Source organism: Daktulosphaira vitifoliae, unplaced genomic scaffold (assembly GCF_025091365.1).
Source record: "Daktulosphaira vitifoliae isolate Bord-2020 unplaced genomic scaffold, ASM2509136v1 Scaffold_3, whole genome shotgun sequence".
In the NCBI taxonomy this organism is placed as follows: Eukaryota; Metazoa; Arthropoda; class Insecta; order Hemiptera; family Phylloxeridae; genus Daktulosphaira; species Daktulosphaira vitifoliae.
Window position 1 is genome coordinate 7667316 of NW_026099574.1, and position 17121 is coordinate 7684436.

At 26.5% G+C, this 17121-nt stretch overlaps 1 protein-coding gene across 13 annotated transcripts in view; it reads right to left on the minus strand.

The window, feature by feature from the left end:
• Positions 1 to 694: 694 nt before the first annotated feature.
• Positions 695 to 17121, minus strand: part of LOC126901406 (protein unc-13 homolog A) — a 114438-nt gene continuing 98011 nt past the window's right edge. For 11 of the 13 annotated variants that reach the window (XM_050677829.1, XM_050677828.1, XM_050677825.1 and 8 more), the window contains 24 exons: positions 16050 to 16090; positions 13785 to 13875; positions 11610 to 11684; positions 10947 to 11166; positions 10467 to 10587; positions 9719 to 9825; positions 8553 to 8694; positions 8349 to 8475; positions 7974 to 8293; positions 7764 to 7914; positions 7528 to 7686; positions 7319 to 7444; positions 7062 to 7223; positions 6698 to 6979; positions 6408 to 6629; positions 6179 to 6345; positions 5839 to 6106; positions 5164 to 5295; positions 4879 to 5092; positions 4493 to 4693; positions 4319 to 4414; positions 3267 to 3426; positions 3065 to 3191; positions 695 to 2997 (listed from right to left, as the gene is read on the minus strand). In XM_050677829.1, the coding sequence (XP_050533786.1) occupies positions 2827 to 2997; positions 3065 to 3191; positions 3267 to 3426; positions 4319 to 4414; positions 4493 to 4693; positions 4879 to 5092; positions 5164 to 5295; positions 5839 to 6106; positions 6179 to 6345; positions 6408 to 6629; positions 6698 to 6979; positions 7062 to 7223; positions 7319 to 7444; positions 7528 to 7686; positions 7764 to 7914; positions 7974 to 8293; positions 8349 to 8475; positions 8553 to 8694; positions 9719 to 9825; positions 10467 to 10587; positions 10947 to 11166; positions 11610 to 11684; positions 13785 to 13875; positions 16050 to 16090 (3882 nt within the window). In that variant the 3' untranslated portion in view covers positions 695 to 2826. Of the gene's footprint in view, positions 2998 to 3064; positions 3192 to 3266; positions 3427 to 4318; positions 4415 to 4492; positions 4694 to 4878; positions 5093 to 5163; positions 5296 to 5838; positions 6107 to 6178; positions 6346 to 6407; positions 6630 to 6697; positions 6980 to 7061; positions 7224 to 7318; positions 7445 to 7527; positions 7687 to 7763; positions 7915 to 7973; positions 8294 to 8348; positions 8476 to 8552; positions 8695 to 9008; positions 9116 to 9718; positions 9826 to 10466; positions 10588 to 10946; positions 11167 to 11609; positions 11685 to 13784; positions 13876 to 16049; positions 16091 to 17121 lie in introns of all 13 variants that reach the window. The other 2 variants (XM_050677819.1, XM_050677818.1) reach the window with 1 other exon arrangement.

Below are 17121 nucleotides of genomic sequence, written 5' to 3' on the forward strand. Positions count from 1 at the left end.
TTATATAACTCGCTCTCTCCAGAGCAAGGCCGGATTAAGACCTATTTGGGCCATGAGATGGTACCTTAGAAGGACACCTTATGAAAATTATCGCTTTCATAAAAATAGTGATGAGTAAAATAAAAAAACACATGCTGATCATGTGTTCATCCTGTGATTTTTAATTTTTCATTTTCGATCTTCATTTAAAAGTCATTTATAAACGTCACTGAATTCATCGGTGTAAATGTATAACATAAATAACGTGTCTCATTAAAACTCTCATTGATACCTGTTAAATGAGGTAATCAATAATTTGATTGTAATGAGATAAAATAGAGGATATAATGAATTGACGTTTAACGAATTCTGGTGTTAATTAATATATTTTGTTAACTATGCTGAGATAGTTATCTGAATCATTCAGTCCACACAATATAGAATTTCATGTTTTTATTTTTTTTATAGCTTTTAGAATTGTAATTTAAAGAAAATCTGAGCTTTTAGTCTAAAAAATAATTCTAAAAATTTTTTTGAATGAAAAAAAAAATGCATCTTGTTCAATTTAATTATCAATAATGTTTAGATGTATTATTATTGTTGATTTTATGTAAAATAATAAATCAGTTATAACAATAATAAATTAAAATAAGTCTTTGAAATTAATAATAAATAATTTCGAGTACACTATGAAGATAATAAAAGAGCGTAGAAAAGTCAATAATAATTAATTTATTATATTATAAACATAGTTTAGAAATTATCATGTCGAAGTTATGCGTTACCTTAAGGGCAGTACAAAGTAACGCCGTATGTTGAACAATATTTTAACGTATTGTCTCACTTTTATCTTTTTAATAGAAACCGAAATCGGTGTACATACAAGTATTGATAAAAAAAATAATAATAATAATTAAAAAAGTATCGTTATAAGTGCATAATTACAATAAAATATTAATACAAAAACAACACATTGCTTAATACGTTTACCCTGGTTTATCAAAATGACGATATAGTAAATGTTTTCATGTTAACAATCTAAAGTCGTTTAATTTAACAGATTCGACTAAAACATTTAACGTCTAAATTATTAAATACATAATACATTTTTACATTATATAAAAAATAAAGGCCCCTATAATTGAACTTATAAACACGTTTAGCAATCGAAAAGAATAACAAAATCGTGTTGATAGTCATTAAAACACAAACAAAAATTACCTATCGTTCGATATGTATGGGTACGGTTGGGGAGTAATGTTTGAACAAATAAAACATATAATAATAATAATACTTTTGAAATGTAAATAGGTAACTTTTTTTTTTAAACATAATAATTAATACGTCAAGTTTTGTCTCGTCTTGATCGCCTGAAAATGATTACGTAAATAATAAAGAATCTGTTAAGCTTAACATCTACAAATCATATAACATAAATTTTTACATGTACAATAAATTATTACACAACTTTTTACACGTTACACTAAAATATCATAAAAAAAATTAATCATTTAAATTGAAATTTATCACAATTTATACTTATTGATAATTCAAGTAATAATACTCAACAATATTTTGTAATACTATTTAAATATACATCGACAGTACTGAAAGTTTATTGCTGAAAAATAAATTAAACACGTGTCACGTTATGGCCAACAATACAAATTTAATTGGGTAACAAGGACGGATAAGTTAAAATTGTTTAACTTATTAACTTCTAAAGTAACAATAAGGTGAATAAATTAAAAGCGTTGTCATATAAAAAGTTAATTGAATTTTTGATATCTATCTCTGTTTAAAATTCAATGAGATATTTTAAAATCGAAAATAGTTGACCGTTATAGTAAAAAATAAATAAAACGATATGAACAAGAAACTTCAAATAGAGCTAAAAGAACAAAGGGATATAATGATACTTAATGAGAATGAAACGACGTGTTTTTAAGTTAATACGACAAATAAAAAAGAGAAAATGGAAGACATTATTTGTCAATATCATTTAATATGCGAATATGTATAAGTTAAAATCTAAGATAAAATCGGCAGAAGTTTGTTTAAGCGTTTAGAATAATAATTTTTGGTTATCTATAATGATGTCCTATTATACAGAATACAATCTAAGTATTTAACTTTATACAGAATGCTCTGCAAGAGAAATCAAAGGTATGTAATTGAAATGTAAGCAGAATACGTTCGTTATGGGTAGTATATCAACGTTTTGAACTAACTGTAAGTTATTAATCCAGTAAGTGTAAATTTTCCGTACTACAAGTATTCAACTAACATTCATTTCGACCAAGAAATTTTCTATAACAATATTTTCACTTAGAATCATAATTTTTAATTAAAGAAATATTAAGTGATAACACCCCCTCGGAAACATTTCATATTTATTTAAATTCAATAATCGTAAAAAAATTTGTTTTATTTCTTATTTTTTACTTATTAATAAAAATTCAATTTTCAATCGGAATATTATTGAAGGGAATAATTCATTTTTTTAAACATTACAATGGTCCCGTTTATTTAATTAAAACGCAAGTTTAAATGAACATACGTGTGTACTTTACAGTTTTTGGTTTTAAAATGTATTGTTAAGATAGTGGAAATAGTCACAAAATATAATCAATTATGAGTTTTTAAATTGAATATTCTTTACAATAATCTACCAACTTAATAGAATCTCTTGTGTGTATGTTCACAACTCTCTTTTTCTAATTTATAAATTTTCACAATTATAATTTCTTCTGAGAGAATAAAGTCTTATTTAATTATTACAACAATAATAATATTCTGAAATGGAAGACTGATAGAGAGAAACATTTTATGAACGACATTTTGTGTTTACGTTCCCTGCACGGACGATTGATCTTCTTGCCTTGTTTCCGATTTAAGTTTAACGAACTCTTTGGCTACATCATCATTATATCTTTGCGATAATATTCTCAAAATCGTCCACCCAGTTTCATTCATTTGTATTCTTCTACCTAATCCTAGCCATTCTCCAGTTCGGACCTACAAATATTATGAAGGATAATGTATGATGTTAATATTTTTATTGACAAGTATCATAAAATTGTACCATAATAGGAACGTGTCTCATTTGCAAAACGGCTACCCCAACAAGTCGGTCTTCTCTTGCAAAACAGTAGTCTTTCACACAAAAATGTAGTTCATAACATTCCAACTCTTCCAATGCACTGATTGAACTGTAATAAAAATCGTTAGATCATAATTTCCAAATTCCAATACAATATAACTGCTAATGTTTATGTATAACTTACAAAACGAAAGCTTCATTGTATCTAGGACTCCAGCTTCCTGATTTACTTTTAGTAGATTGTTTTCTTTTTTTATCTGATAATCTTGGTCCGATTAGGTTAACTTCAACAAATGGACGAAACATACCAGTAGTTGGCCATACTAGAGTGTTTGCAGCGACAACTAAATATAAGGGCAGAAATGAGGATTTGAAGAATTTAAAAACAAATAAAACTAACAAAATAGTTTACATATTTTTTATTATTAAACTTCTTTTAAATTTAAATAACGTTGTTCGTCCACAAATTAAAAATCTTTCTTAGCTTGTTTTAAATAAATTGAAAAAACTATAGGAACAATAGATTTTTATAATTGTTATAAAATAGTAGATAGTTAATATTTGATTATTGAAATGAATAATTGTCTTAAAAAACGGAATATACCACAAAATTGACAAGAATAATATTTTTATTTCTAGAATATATTTGAATAGATAAATCAAAGATTTTAATATGGTAGAACATTCGTTGTGTATAGAGGATGGATTTTGTTTAAAGGGGATTTTTAATTAAATTACTAGTTAAGAGTTTTGCGGAATGCCACTTCTGTTTAAATCAAACATTAGTTGGTTATATTTTATTGTACCTCTGTATTTACTTTGAACAGTATAAATAAAGGCACACCAAATGAGTAATAGAATTATGGACTTTAAGTGTGCAAGTATTCTACAAAATTATAAATACTTCTAATTATATAAACTAAAATACAAACATTTTCAGTAAATTATACAATTAATTATTTTAAAACAGCATTATAATCATATTCTAGTTCACGAATTACCTAAATACTTCGTATTTTATGTTATTATTGGCAAATTAATTCGAAATATTAAGATGTAAAATTTTTCAAAATGGTTCACTTATATAAATTTAGACATTAATATTAAAAATAAACTCATAAAAGTATCGTTAATAATTTAAAATTATGTTGAAGAGTCATGATTTTCACGTAACTATGTTAATTTATAAAAGTAATTAAAGTTATAAGCTTTAAATTACAAAATAAAACGATTTACCTGTAACTGTAAGTTTAAACTCATTGTTAGTTGGATGCGTTTCAATGTATACATTGATTGAAATTTCACCGTATGGTTCTTCGTAGACGTAGTTTTCTAAAATTAAGATAATGATAAATTTATCTATTTGATATTATAATTTTATATGAGTATTTAATTTAATTCGTTATTAACCTTGCAAAGGTCTCCTAGAGATTTCAAACAATTTTTCCATTCGACTCCCCATAGATTTTACATCTTCTTCTGCTTCATCCAAAGCTTCCTCTTCTTCTGTTTCATCATCTTCATCATAATCCATTTCATCCATTTCATCTTTAACTTCAGTACCACTCATAAGTGATGGTTGACGAGGTAAAGGATCATTTTTTTGTGGAACTAAATAATACAAATGCATAATTGTTTAGATATGATAGAATGTATATCATACATTTTTTTTATCATATTTACGGTAAGTGTGTTTTTTATAATTATAAATTAAATTTTAAAGTTCTCTACTAAAATTAATAATTTATAATTTTTTTATACTAGGCGGGTTATTAATTTTTAGAGTAGTTGTGTACCTTGATGTAGCTGTGTTAAAACAAACGTCTTTATTAGTTCGTCTGTTGATCTTGTATACAACGAAAGAGCATAGCACAATGATAGTAGATCAGAGCTTTTATCTAAGTATTTTTTTTTTAATCCATTTCCGCCGGCATGGAAGTACGTTTTAATGGTTTTCAGAGCAGCTTCAAGTACTCTACATTGTTTAGTATTCAAATTCTTTTCCATGTCCTAAAATATAAGTAAATTTTTATTGTTAACACTTTAATAATGTTTTATGCATAAATAGAGTGCCAACATACCATAACACCCGTTAAAGCATTCTTTACGTCTTGTTTTCCAGCCATATGATTCCTAATTAATCTAGACATATCTTCAATTCTTGCATTTGCTGCTAATGATCTTGCATTTTCACTGAGATTTTTGAGAATCATCTAAAAATCAGGATAGGAAAAAGTTATTAATAATGTTACTAAAAAATAACTCATATCAATAAATGTAAAATATCGTTAAGGATATTACTACTCATATGTTATAATGTAACATAATTTTTATTGAAACAAAAATAAATTATTTCCATACAATATTTAAAAAAAAAATCTTTGTAAGAAAACAGGTATTTATTTACCCCTTTTTTAAATTGGTTGTGACGGTGAATTATATTTTGAGCCTTTTTTAACGTTAAACGAATAAAAATAATAACGTTTTTATATTAAAAATATTAAACATAAAAATTGTATAACGTTAAATTGAATTTTAAAATAACGTTATAATATATTATAATGTTTCATAAAACTTTTTTAAATCTGATCAGTGCTAAAATCAAATATCATTGCTTTAAAAAAAAAATTCTATTACTGGTCTTATAAACATAAATAACGTAATATTTTAACATATTTATTTTTTTTATTAAGCTGTCTAATACAAATAATACAGAATACGATTTTGTATTTAAATGGTAAGATTTGTAAACTTACACTTTTATCCATCATTGGAGGTAACACCACTGATCTTTCTAATATTCTAATTACAAGTTTCCATAATTCTCGAAGAATTCGTTTTAAAACAGGTTTTTCACAAGTTTGAGCAAATAGTGATAATGAACCGTCCATTAAATCCATTAAAGGTCTCAATATTTCATCAACTTCCATCATTGATACTTGCTGTGGATTTTGACTACCACCTTTAATGCTTTGTAAAAGCTCACCAAGTTCTTTGACACTTTTCTTAATTTGAGGTTCCAAACTATTTAAAAAAATTAATTAAAATAAATATTAAAGGGTAGTTGATTTCATTTTTTTTTTTATTAATTTTTACCTTTTTCCAAATTTGCCAGCCAGTTCATCTAATGCTTTAAGTAATTGTGTTTGTAAATCATTAAGAATATCAGTTGCATCTTCCTCAAGTTGTTTTCCTCCCATTGACTCAAACATTTTAGTTAGTTGAACTCTCAGTTGTTGAATGTTGTTCATTAATATACAAGCCTAAACAGAAAATAAAAATATTAATTTTATCAAAATTATAGAAAACTTATGGAAAAACATACCGTCCTCTCATCTAATTCTTTTGCATCGAATTCTTTCTGAACAATGTCTACGTATGCTAATAGTACTTTTACGATAGTTTTTGCAAGTCGTTTCATGTAACGATTGGAAATTTCGGGATCGGGACATTCTAATTTGGATATAACTCCGAAACACTGAGTAAGTTGGGTGAACACGTCCACCACCGAATTGGAAAACAACGCGTGCTCCGAACTTCTTTGAAACTATAATTACAAAATAAAGTTTTTAAAAGTTTCTATATAAAAGTTTAAAGGCGATAAAGTCTACTTACTCCGTCTTTTTTGTCCCTGTTGAAAGCTCCATGCAAATATTCTAAAGAAACGTCGTCGTTTTCATTTAACCATTGCATGACAAACGGCTCAAACCATGATGGATATTCTGGTATGGCATCTTTATACGGTGGCGCATCTTTAACGTAATTAGTAAACAGCCATTTTACTTTGAAATGAAGATTCATATAGGCCGAGGTTTTACATAGTCTATGTGTCTCGTGTTCTTCTAAAGCGTACTTCATGTCTACTGCAAAGAAACTCCACATCGTTGCTGCAGACAACTAAAATTGATAAAAATAAGTATTTATCACGCATAACATAAATTTTTTCAATGTATGTATGTTGAATAATTAAAAAAAGTACTTGTCCTATATTCAGTTCTGCCGGAAATTGACTAAGAACAGGAGCATAGCTATTTCTATCTTCTTCAATTACAGATGCAACGAGTGCAACAAGTTTATCCCAGAAACCTAAATCATCTAATTTTGGTCCTGTGTCTTCATCTCGTTTTTCATTCGGATCAGTCTGAAACAAAATATGAAAAATATTAGTTACATAAAATTGAAAAATACTGATGCAGTTTTATACTTCAAAAAATTAAAACATTAACCAATAATTACCTGATATTCTCTACCATATAAATCATAACAATTAGCAAACAAAAATTGATAAGTTGATCTTAGACAAGCTTTCACGCAATCTTTTACTACTGTACTAGCTCTTGGCGGACTGGATAGCTCTTGGACCTATAAGGATGTATAATGATTTAGTAACTAAATCAAAATTTAACAAATTGATAAACAAAATGTTTATAATTTTAATTATATACTTTCATTCTGAAGAATGTGATACTCGTTAGTAGATCAACCGTAGATTTGAGATCCATTAATTTTTCTTGACTCGATGCAGGAAAATTATTTCTGTACATCGATAAGTCTATTCTTAACGAATTATGCAACTGATCTAATAGTTTGACAAATTTTTCTTTCTATAAAATTATTATTAAAATATTTGATCAATAAATTTAATTGGGCCCATTAGTATAGAATTAATAAATTCTCTTACTCCAAAATTCGAAGCAGCGAAACGATCACTAGCGCTGACAGCCGAACTAGATGTAGTATGTGCATAATACGCGTTTATATTTGCTAGTAAAGTACTCATTACAGCTGGAACGCCAGGACATAGATACTTTGTAGAAAGACAATGAAAATGTCTAAAATTTACATTAAAATTTTATAGTAACACAGTCAATATAAAAAAAATTAGACTTACGTCATTGCTTGATAAATTGACTCTATCCCATATCTCATAGCAAATTCATCAACAATATCTTGTGCGGGTGATTCAAAATATAATTTCCACCCATCTTCTCCTTTGGCTTGAGGTAAATGTACTATACCTGCATTGTTTTCACATAACGAATGGAATAAATTTTCGTGTAAACACGTATATTGGATATGGTAAGGAGCAACTTTTTCTTCTCCTTTAATTTCTACATTGATATGTAATCGAATAGCACCAGAAACAGCAGATTTATCAGTCCTTTTCTCTAGATTGTACCAAACATCCATTTCACCCGACAACGTCCGAACCTAAAGATATATTTTTTTAAATATGTGAAAACAGTGAATCAAATAAATAATTTACTTCTATAATAGTTTGTCCTAAAAAATCATCGGATTCTCTTGTCAATTTTTGTCTAAGTCTTGATTTTAAGTCATTATCTTCATCCCATACCCTGACTTTAATTCGATCCGAAGAATTGTGGCACTCGCTTTATTGATAAAAAATTTAAAAAATGTATAAATTTAAATAAATATTTTATTTTTTTAAAGTATTCAAAATATTTACAAGTAGAATTTCTCGTTCCAAACTGGATTAAGCTCCTGAGGCATAGTTCTAGTTCTCTTTTTTACTTTTCCAACTTGAACGGTTACATAAGGATCCGACGTACCACTTTTATCCTTTGCAATAAGACCTTGAGCACATTTCACTAAAAAAGTTTTTAGATATTAGAAACTCAACATTTAAGTTTGTATTCTAAACGCAAGTTTTCTTTTAAGCAGTTATTCACACACATAAAACACATTACATGCTAACTAATAATTGTAAAATACAAATGCCAACATGCAATGAAGCGTATTCATTGTAATAAAATTAAATGGTCTAATAATCTAGTTAATTTTTGTATGAGTAGCAAAGTGTTAACTAAAAATATTGAATTTAAGAAATTTAACGTTTAATGTTGTTATTATTTAAATTATTTTGTGAATGAGAGATATCCTAATATTCCTATCTGCTGCTGACCTGTTATTTCAATTTTGCACGACCATTTAGAAGTGCCTTCTAGAACGATAACTTCCGCCTGCTCCAAGGAATCGATATGCATATCAGGATCGACGGAAAACATTGTTCTTTAAATACACAAACAACAAAACAAATATTTACATACAATTTGAACGGAAATGAGAATGTTCAAATGTAAACAACAATAAATGAAAATTCTTTCGTATTATGTTTATAATACTGTGAACGAATAAAATAATATAATTGTAAAATAAAAAGCACACTCAATAAGCTTACAATTAAATAATAAAGAGCCAATATAAATAAAACGAAGAATAATTTAATTATAAATATTTAATAAGATTAGTTAATATTTTAATAAATTATATAAACATATCAAATATATTAATTTTGCTCAATTCAAAATATTATTAAAAATAAAAACAAAAAATTAACACACAAAAAGAGTATAAAGATATTTTGGTTAAAAAATAAAAAAAGAACATTCTGTAAGGTTATTTTTTATAAAGGGTTGATTATATTATTAGTAATACAAATGAAATAGGTGTCCACTGAAAGAATTTTCATCAAAAATTTCATGCTAGAAAATTCATTTAGGGAAAATCAACACATTGTAACATATAGTCCAAAACCAAGCACAAAAATTAATCACACAAAGCTCTTCGAAGTCAATTTGTCAAAACGATGAAACATTTTCAATTAAAACAAACCTGTGATGGCAATTTTTGCTGACCACTTGCAAGTGCCATCCAAAACCGATTGTTTTACCGCTTTAATATGACCCTGATGACTTTTCTCTTCTACCCCGAACACAGATCTATATATTATTTAAAAAATTAACAAAATAATCAATTTTTAGGATTCATATTTTCTTCTAAAAATGTTAATCTTAACAATTGTTTCTTGCATACGTTGACTTCTAGAGTTCTTGATTAATTGATTTACAACTGATCCAATAGTTTAAAAATAAAAATGTATATTGCTTCTATGATTTTAAGTATTTTTCGGTAGCGAGTAATTGTTTTTTGATTCAATTAATCTTTTTTATAACACTTGTACTAAAATGTGATCTCTTAATATTTTTTAAGAGCTCCACTTACCACAAATAACTTATACAATGTAACTGAATACTGTGAATTTTTTGCAAGTATGATGTTTTTTAAGGTATACAGTAAAACTTTTACAAGTACTTAAAATACACAATTTTTTTATCAAATCATGGTTTTACTATTTTTTGAATGCCATTCAACTAAGACATAATCTGCCACTTGTTGAGATTTACGTCAGAAAGTTTAAATAGTGTGTGTGACACATTTCGTTAAAAAACTTTTTAAAGAATTCTACCACTTTTTAATATAAAATGGTTTTAAATTACAATATCATTCAAATTTTATGTGTTTATTATTTTTACTGAAATTATTTAAAAATTACTATCTGATATTAAAATTTAAAACTTACCTTATAAGCTCGAATATTTCAGGGTGGTCACGCTCTCGCTGTAACATTCTGTCTTTCATAGCTTGAATAATTGATATTGCTTTGTCTTCTGCACCATGTTTAGAACTTTTTTCAGCCGCTCCTGTTAATTTTATTGAAAAATATTAGTATAATTGATAATTTGCTTCTTATTAAATTAGTATAACATTTTATATTTATTTTTTTTTCATCATTTTTTATATAAATTATTAAAATTAAATATTTTATAAATATTGAAAATATCTTTCTATTTATGTTTTGAACAGAAAACTTCTTTGATAATCTGATTTATAAAAGTTAACTTCAGACTTTTATTATTTTTAAATTTATAAGTAATTCAGGTAATGCTTTGTTTGTTTGTTGATTTTTTAGTATTATAATAGTTAAATGTAATTTAATCATAAACTTGAAACATTAAAAAAATGATTGAACTTTTAACCATTATCTTGAAGAAAAACTTACTTTGTAAACAGTCAGCATTTAAGAGTTCTTTACATTTTTCATGACACTTGACGCCACATTCAGTACATCGCACACCTTGTCTAGCAATACCCCATAATAACCCTTCACACTCGTAACAATATGTTGGAGAAGTTGCTGTCCACGAAACAAAATTGTGTGGTGTAGTCGATGAAATTGGATATATCAATGCTTGTAAAGCTTTTTTGTACACATGCATTTTCTACAATGTTTACAAGATAAATTTTAGAGAAAATTATAAAACATATTTCGTATTTAGTGAAGAGTGTTCTTTTTTCATTTCTTTTTTTTTTTTTTTCAAATTTATTAGTATTTTGTCTAATATATTAGAGAAACACAAATAAAGTTTTCGAACCTATTTAAAGACAACTCATATAATTAATTTGGTTATAACAAAGAGTGGTTGTTTAACTTTTTATGATTAACTTAGTGAAATTTTATTATTGAAATAATATGCATAATAAACAATTTATTATAAACCATTAATATTATTTTACTAAATAATTTTTTAAAATTTTTACATGTTACGAGTGAAATTTTTTTTTAAATCTAAATAGCTTTATTTTTTTATAATTACACATCACTATATAAAAACAGGATTCATTTTTATTAATAAAACACATAAGTTCTTTGTTTAATACTAACCAACTCTTCATCGTTGAGGGTAGGTCGTGGAACTCCTGATGCAAGACCTGCATTTCTTTTTGTAGCAGCCATTGTCTAAAATATTCAGACAATTCCAATATGAAATTAATAATAATAATAATTGATTGAAGCTAATTATTAAGCTAATGTTTGATCCATAAGCGTTAATCATATTAAGCAACTATGCGTGAATGTGTAAGGATCATTAAATTGATGTTAAATAATACCCTATACACTAAAAAAATATAATTCACTAGTATTCAACGTGTATGGAATAATGATATCATTATTACAAGGAAGAAACCGACTAATTGGGAGTTCTTAAATATTTTACAATAGTTTAGATAATATTTTACAAAAAGATAAAAATTATGTAGATGAATATTTAAAATAATAGAACGATTTATAATTTAATCTTCTCACTTCCAAAATGTTTTATATTAAAAGTCACCTTTATTCCACACATAAATATAAAGAAAGCTGAAAAGTTTGCTCTATGCAATAATGAATAAAATGTTTATATATTTGAGTTTTGAATATTATTTTTGTTCTTTCTAATGTTTCTATACATTTTATATATTGTAATTAATGTAAGTGCACTTAAGCGCTTTAGATAATATCAAATTCCATTTAGTCTTTAAAAAACGTATTTAAATAGAACGAGATGCCATAAAATGTATACAATTAAACTGTGTATCAGTATTTTTAAATAAATAAAATATATTGAACATCCTAACCAAGCATAGGTACACCAAAAAAATTACTAGTAAAATTTAACTAGTAGCGTTTCTAATAAACTATTTTTTAATTAATTCAGCCACCTAAAATCTATTGAACTAATTATAATTTATTATTTCAAAATTAAAACTTAATATATACAAGTAAAATAAGTTGATATCTAAAAATCATAATACTAAACTCCGAAAAATAAATATTTGATAGAAAAATGAACTTAGATTGTTAAACTTAAAATGTCTTATAGTAAAGTTATTATTATTACACAACAATTATTTATTTTATTTAAATGACTAATAATACTTGGCTTTATAAAACACTAATATGTAATAAGTAAATGAAACTATTTAAATCTGATTTTTTATGAGCTTAAAAATCAACGTTAAATGCATGCAACTTTATATACGTTGATATGAGAAATTGGTTGTTTATTTAAGGAAAAATTAAAAAAAATTTAATAAGTAAAAGATACAACAAAAACGATAGTTTTTTATTTGAATAAATAAATAAATAAATTGCACCTCTATAACAACTTGAAGGCATTGTTATTAATTTGCAGAAATAGAACACAAACAAAGCTAACAGAAATACTAAGCAAAAGTGTATAATACATAAATATAGTAAAATCTATTTTACCAAAATTCTCACTATCTCTAAGATAAAATAGTTGGTATCGACGAAATTTCTATGTTATCGAAACTAGTAGTAAAAGTATTACAAATAAAACGAGTTAGTGCTAAAAGCAGTGTGTATTTGTGTGTGAATGTGTGAGCAAATGTTAAAAAATTATGACAAAATCTATTTCACCAGATATATATTTGTATATAATAGCGTGCTCTATTTGTTCTCTAAATAAATTAATAAAATAAGAAATTAAAAGAACGCTATACCTTGAGAACCTGGACCGATGCGTGAAGATCACAAACAACAGACAAGATAATACAAATTAATTAGTTTAGGTACATAAATAAAAATTATTAAGAATCCTACACCTAACATTAGTATTTGTATGTTAATTTATTTTAATAAATCAATTTTTTTTTAATTTTTATTGTAAGAAATCAAAAGTAATTATTAATAAAACAAAATAATATAGGTGAATATCAATAAATAAATACGGGGACACGCGATAAGAGAACACATGAAATAGCAAAAAAAAAAAACATTCATAAAACAACATAAAATGTCAGTACGCGGAAAACCAATTCACACGAAGAAAATTATAATAGGGTACACATTTAAAAGCGAAAATTTACTCAACTTAATACACTCCCAACAAATAATAGGGCACAATTTTTTATAACAACAGACTTGTTTTTAATTAGTTAAAGTATATAACATGATTTAATAAAAATTTGGGAATCGTTTTCAATTAACATATTTAATTTACAACATATTTAGAGTAAGTGTATAAATAATAAATGACTTATTTTTGCTTACCAATTCAGAAACAAGAGGTATTGATTTCCGTCTTGGTCGAATGTCAGGCATGCTGTCAATATTACTATAGAACGGATTGTCTCCAGGATGCCTAGAATCACATATTATTAGGTAATATTGTTTAAATTTATTGTAAATGAAAAATGAGTATTTATGTACACTTTTTTTTTAGTTTTAGTTATAAGTGAGGTGGACACAATGCCTATGCACTCAGACCTGTTGGTTCATTGTGCACACCTCATACCAAATTGTCTTGATTCGGTTTATATACCTAAAGGTTATCACCGAAGTAATATTATAAACATTATACCTATCGTTGTATAAGTGTAGACTATCAAGACGCCCCCTCTGGATGACCAAAGAGTTCTGTCTTTCTAGCAAAATTAAGTATTTCTCTGGGTCTTAGGTTGTTGATATATTCTTTTTCAAGAAAAGGTTTACTCAAATGGTTTGATCTTAGTGTGGACAAGGCTTCACATTCGCACATTATGTAAAATGAGTCTTCCTCATCTACTCCACACTTCCTGCACAATGGTAATTCTGAGACCCCCATTGCGTAAATACCAGTCAAAGTGCTTATTTGATGTCTAGTCATACTATTAAGATCACCCAGCAGTAGACCGGGGGTCTTGATAAACATTTTAGATTGTCTAAGTACTACCAAGTATTTCTTCTTCTTCCTCACCTTAATCCCAACTACTTGGGGTCGGCCACCCTTATCCTAAACTTCCACTTGACACGATCTCCCACATTCTCTATGCTCACATCAACTGTCCTCACATCGCATTCAATAACATCTCTCCATCTCTTTTTTAGTCTTCCTCTACCTCTTCTTCCTTCAACATTCATTTCTACAACTGTTCTTACGGCTTTCAATCTTCTCTTCTCATAACATGACCAAACCATCGAAGTCTATTTTCTCTCATCTTATCCACGATTGACGCTACACTTATACTCCCTCTTTTATGCTCATTTCTTATCCTATCTTCTATAGTCACTCCACTCATCCATCTAAGCATTCTCATCTCTGCTACACTCATTCTCTGCTCTACTTTCTTATAAATCGCCCAACACTCTGAACCATACATCATAGATGGTCTCACTATAGTCTTGTAGAATTTACCTTTCAGCCTTTTAGGAATTCTTTTATCGCATAAGACACCAGACGCTTTTCTTCACTTCAATCACCCGCACTTAATCTTGTGCCTTACATCCTCGTCAATACCACCACTCTTTTGCACAACTGATCCTAAATACTTAAAACTTTCCACCTCTCCAATCACGTACTCGCCTATTGTCACTGGTCTCCTTATTTCACAATTTATTTTATCCTACCTTTTATAAAGCTAGTTATATATTAAATAGTTCACCTAATAACCTAATGATTGTATGTAATTGTTATACTTTTAACTTCTTTTAACTTCTTTTATCATTTCTTATTTTAAATAATATTTATAATCTTAACTATATAAATGCATGTGTTTATATGTTATAGGACTAATAGTTTGTTTATATAAATAATAAATAAATATAATTTTAAAGCAGACCACTTATAAAGGAGTTTGATGAAACCCATAGTAGTGAGTTCCCGGATTATGTTTTGATGCTCGTTTTATATATTTTTGTTGTTACTTCAAAATAAACATTTTTTGGACTCATTTTTATATCTAGTGTTTGACTTAAAATTTAAAGGTATGACAATGATATTATGTTTTAAATAAAAAAAAAATGATATATATCTTTATGATTTCAATATAATGATGATTTAATTTAACTTTAGAAAAAATCGAATGAAATTTTGAGTCTGTAGCAGTAATTTAAAGTGTATAGTCACACAAAAGTCACTTTCTCTTAGACTGTGTAAAGTGCACTTACGAATTACACACACACTTAGAACTATTATTATGTTTTCCTTTTTAACTATGCAGATATAAGGACCTACATTATGTAAAGCTCTTAGAATCTTTACGAACAGTAGACAGCTGTGGAAACATAAAAAATAGGTATTTCGGTCTAATACATAAAAAAATATTTTCAACACTTAATAGCGTACAAAAATATTGGAAAAAGTAAAAAAAATTCATTTATATCAAGTATGTCAATAAAATGAAAAGTATTAGCTATTACTCTTCTCGCAATAGTTAAAAACTCTATTTAAGAAAAGAAATTTCAAATATTTAATGATTTTTATCTTCAACGCTAGAAGTAGTGGTCATTAAATTAAATCAAAGTACCAACTGTCTTTTTTTTTTATATTTTACTTACCCATTAGCTCTATTGATATTTTCACCACTTCCTCTTCCATTCTAAAAACAAAAAAAAATTTCATTACCATTGTTCTATGAAAATGGTTTTTTTATTTTTTAACTATTTAATAATTGAAATTATATGAATTTTTCTGACAAAGAAAAACATTTTCATGAGTCTGAGCTATACAGCGGAAAGATATATTGGATAATTGGCCCTGATGTGTTCAATGTAACAACAACTTGCACTGATATTTATAGTCAAATTGTATTTGACAGAAAATCTTTATTAAACGCTGGGTACTTTTTTTAGTTTGCAATAGAATTCTAAGTTATTCTTAAAAAACCCAAACTGTTGCAGCCAATATTATTTATACATATGTATATATATACAGACCCTTGTCCTGTGACAAAAAACCTTCGGCTAGTGACCATTATTTTATTTTTTATGCTTGTCAGTATCGATTTTCATGGCAGGGTGAACCATATCGCCAGCACAGTTGTAGTTCATACGTATATCAACAGTAAGGTTTAGAGGTCTCCAGAAATATACTCTACTGTGAGCTACTCGCAAAACGTATAAATTATAAATGTAAGCTTATTCAATCAACATGATAATAATAAATATTAAATACAACCGAAAATTCTCCAAATACACCTATTTAATACTAAAAAAATAAAAATGATTATATTACTACCAGTGAAAACTATAAAATGCCTAGTATTTATCGAAATTTGTGATTAATTACAAGTTGCTTTTTGAGACTTAAGATTTTTTTAAATTTACTATTACAATTAAAAATATTAATAAATTAAACAATTAAACATAAAAATATAACATACTTATACAAAAGTTCCTCTTAAATAAAATTTTAAATTACGAATAATCAAGTTAACTAATATACCGATAATTAAGAAAACAGAAAATATTGATAATGTTGATAAAATTAGTTGATATAAAAAATTCTATTAAAAATTTGTGAGAAAATAATTTAAAAAAATTGCTTTTCTATTTCCAGACTTAGACAGAGATATTTAATTAAAAGTTTTTTAGTAGACATTTTGATTAGACAATGCAAGAATGAATAGTA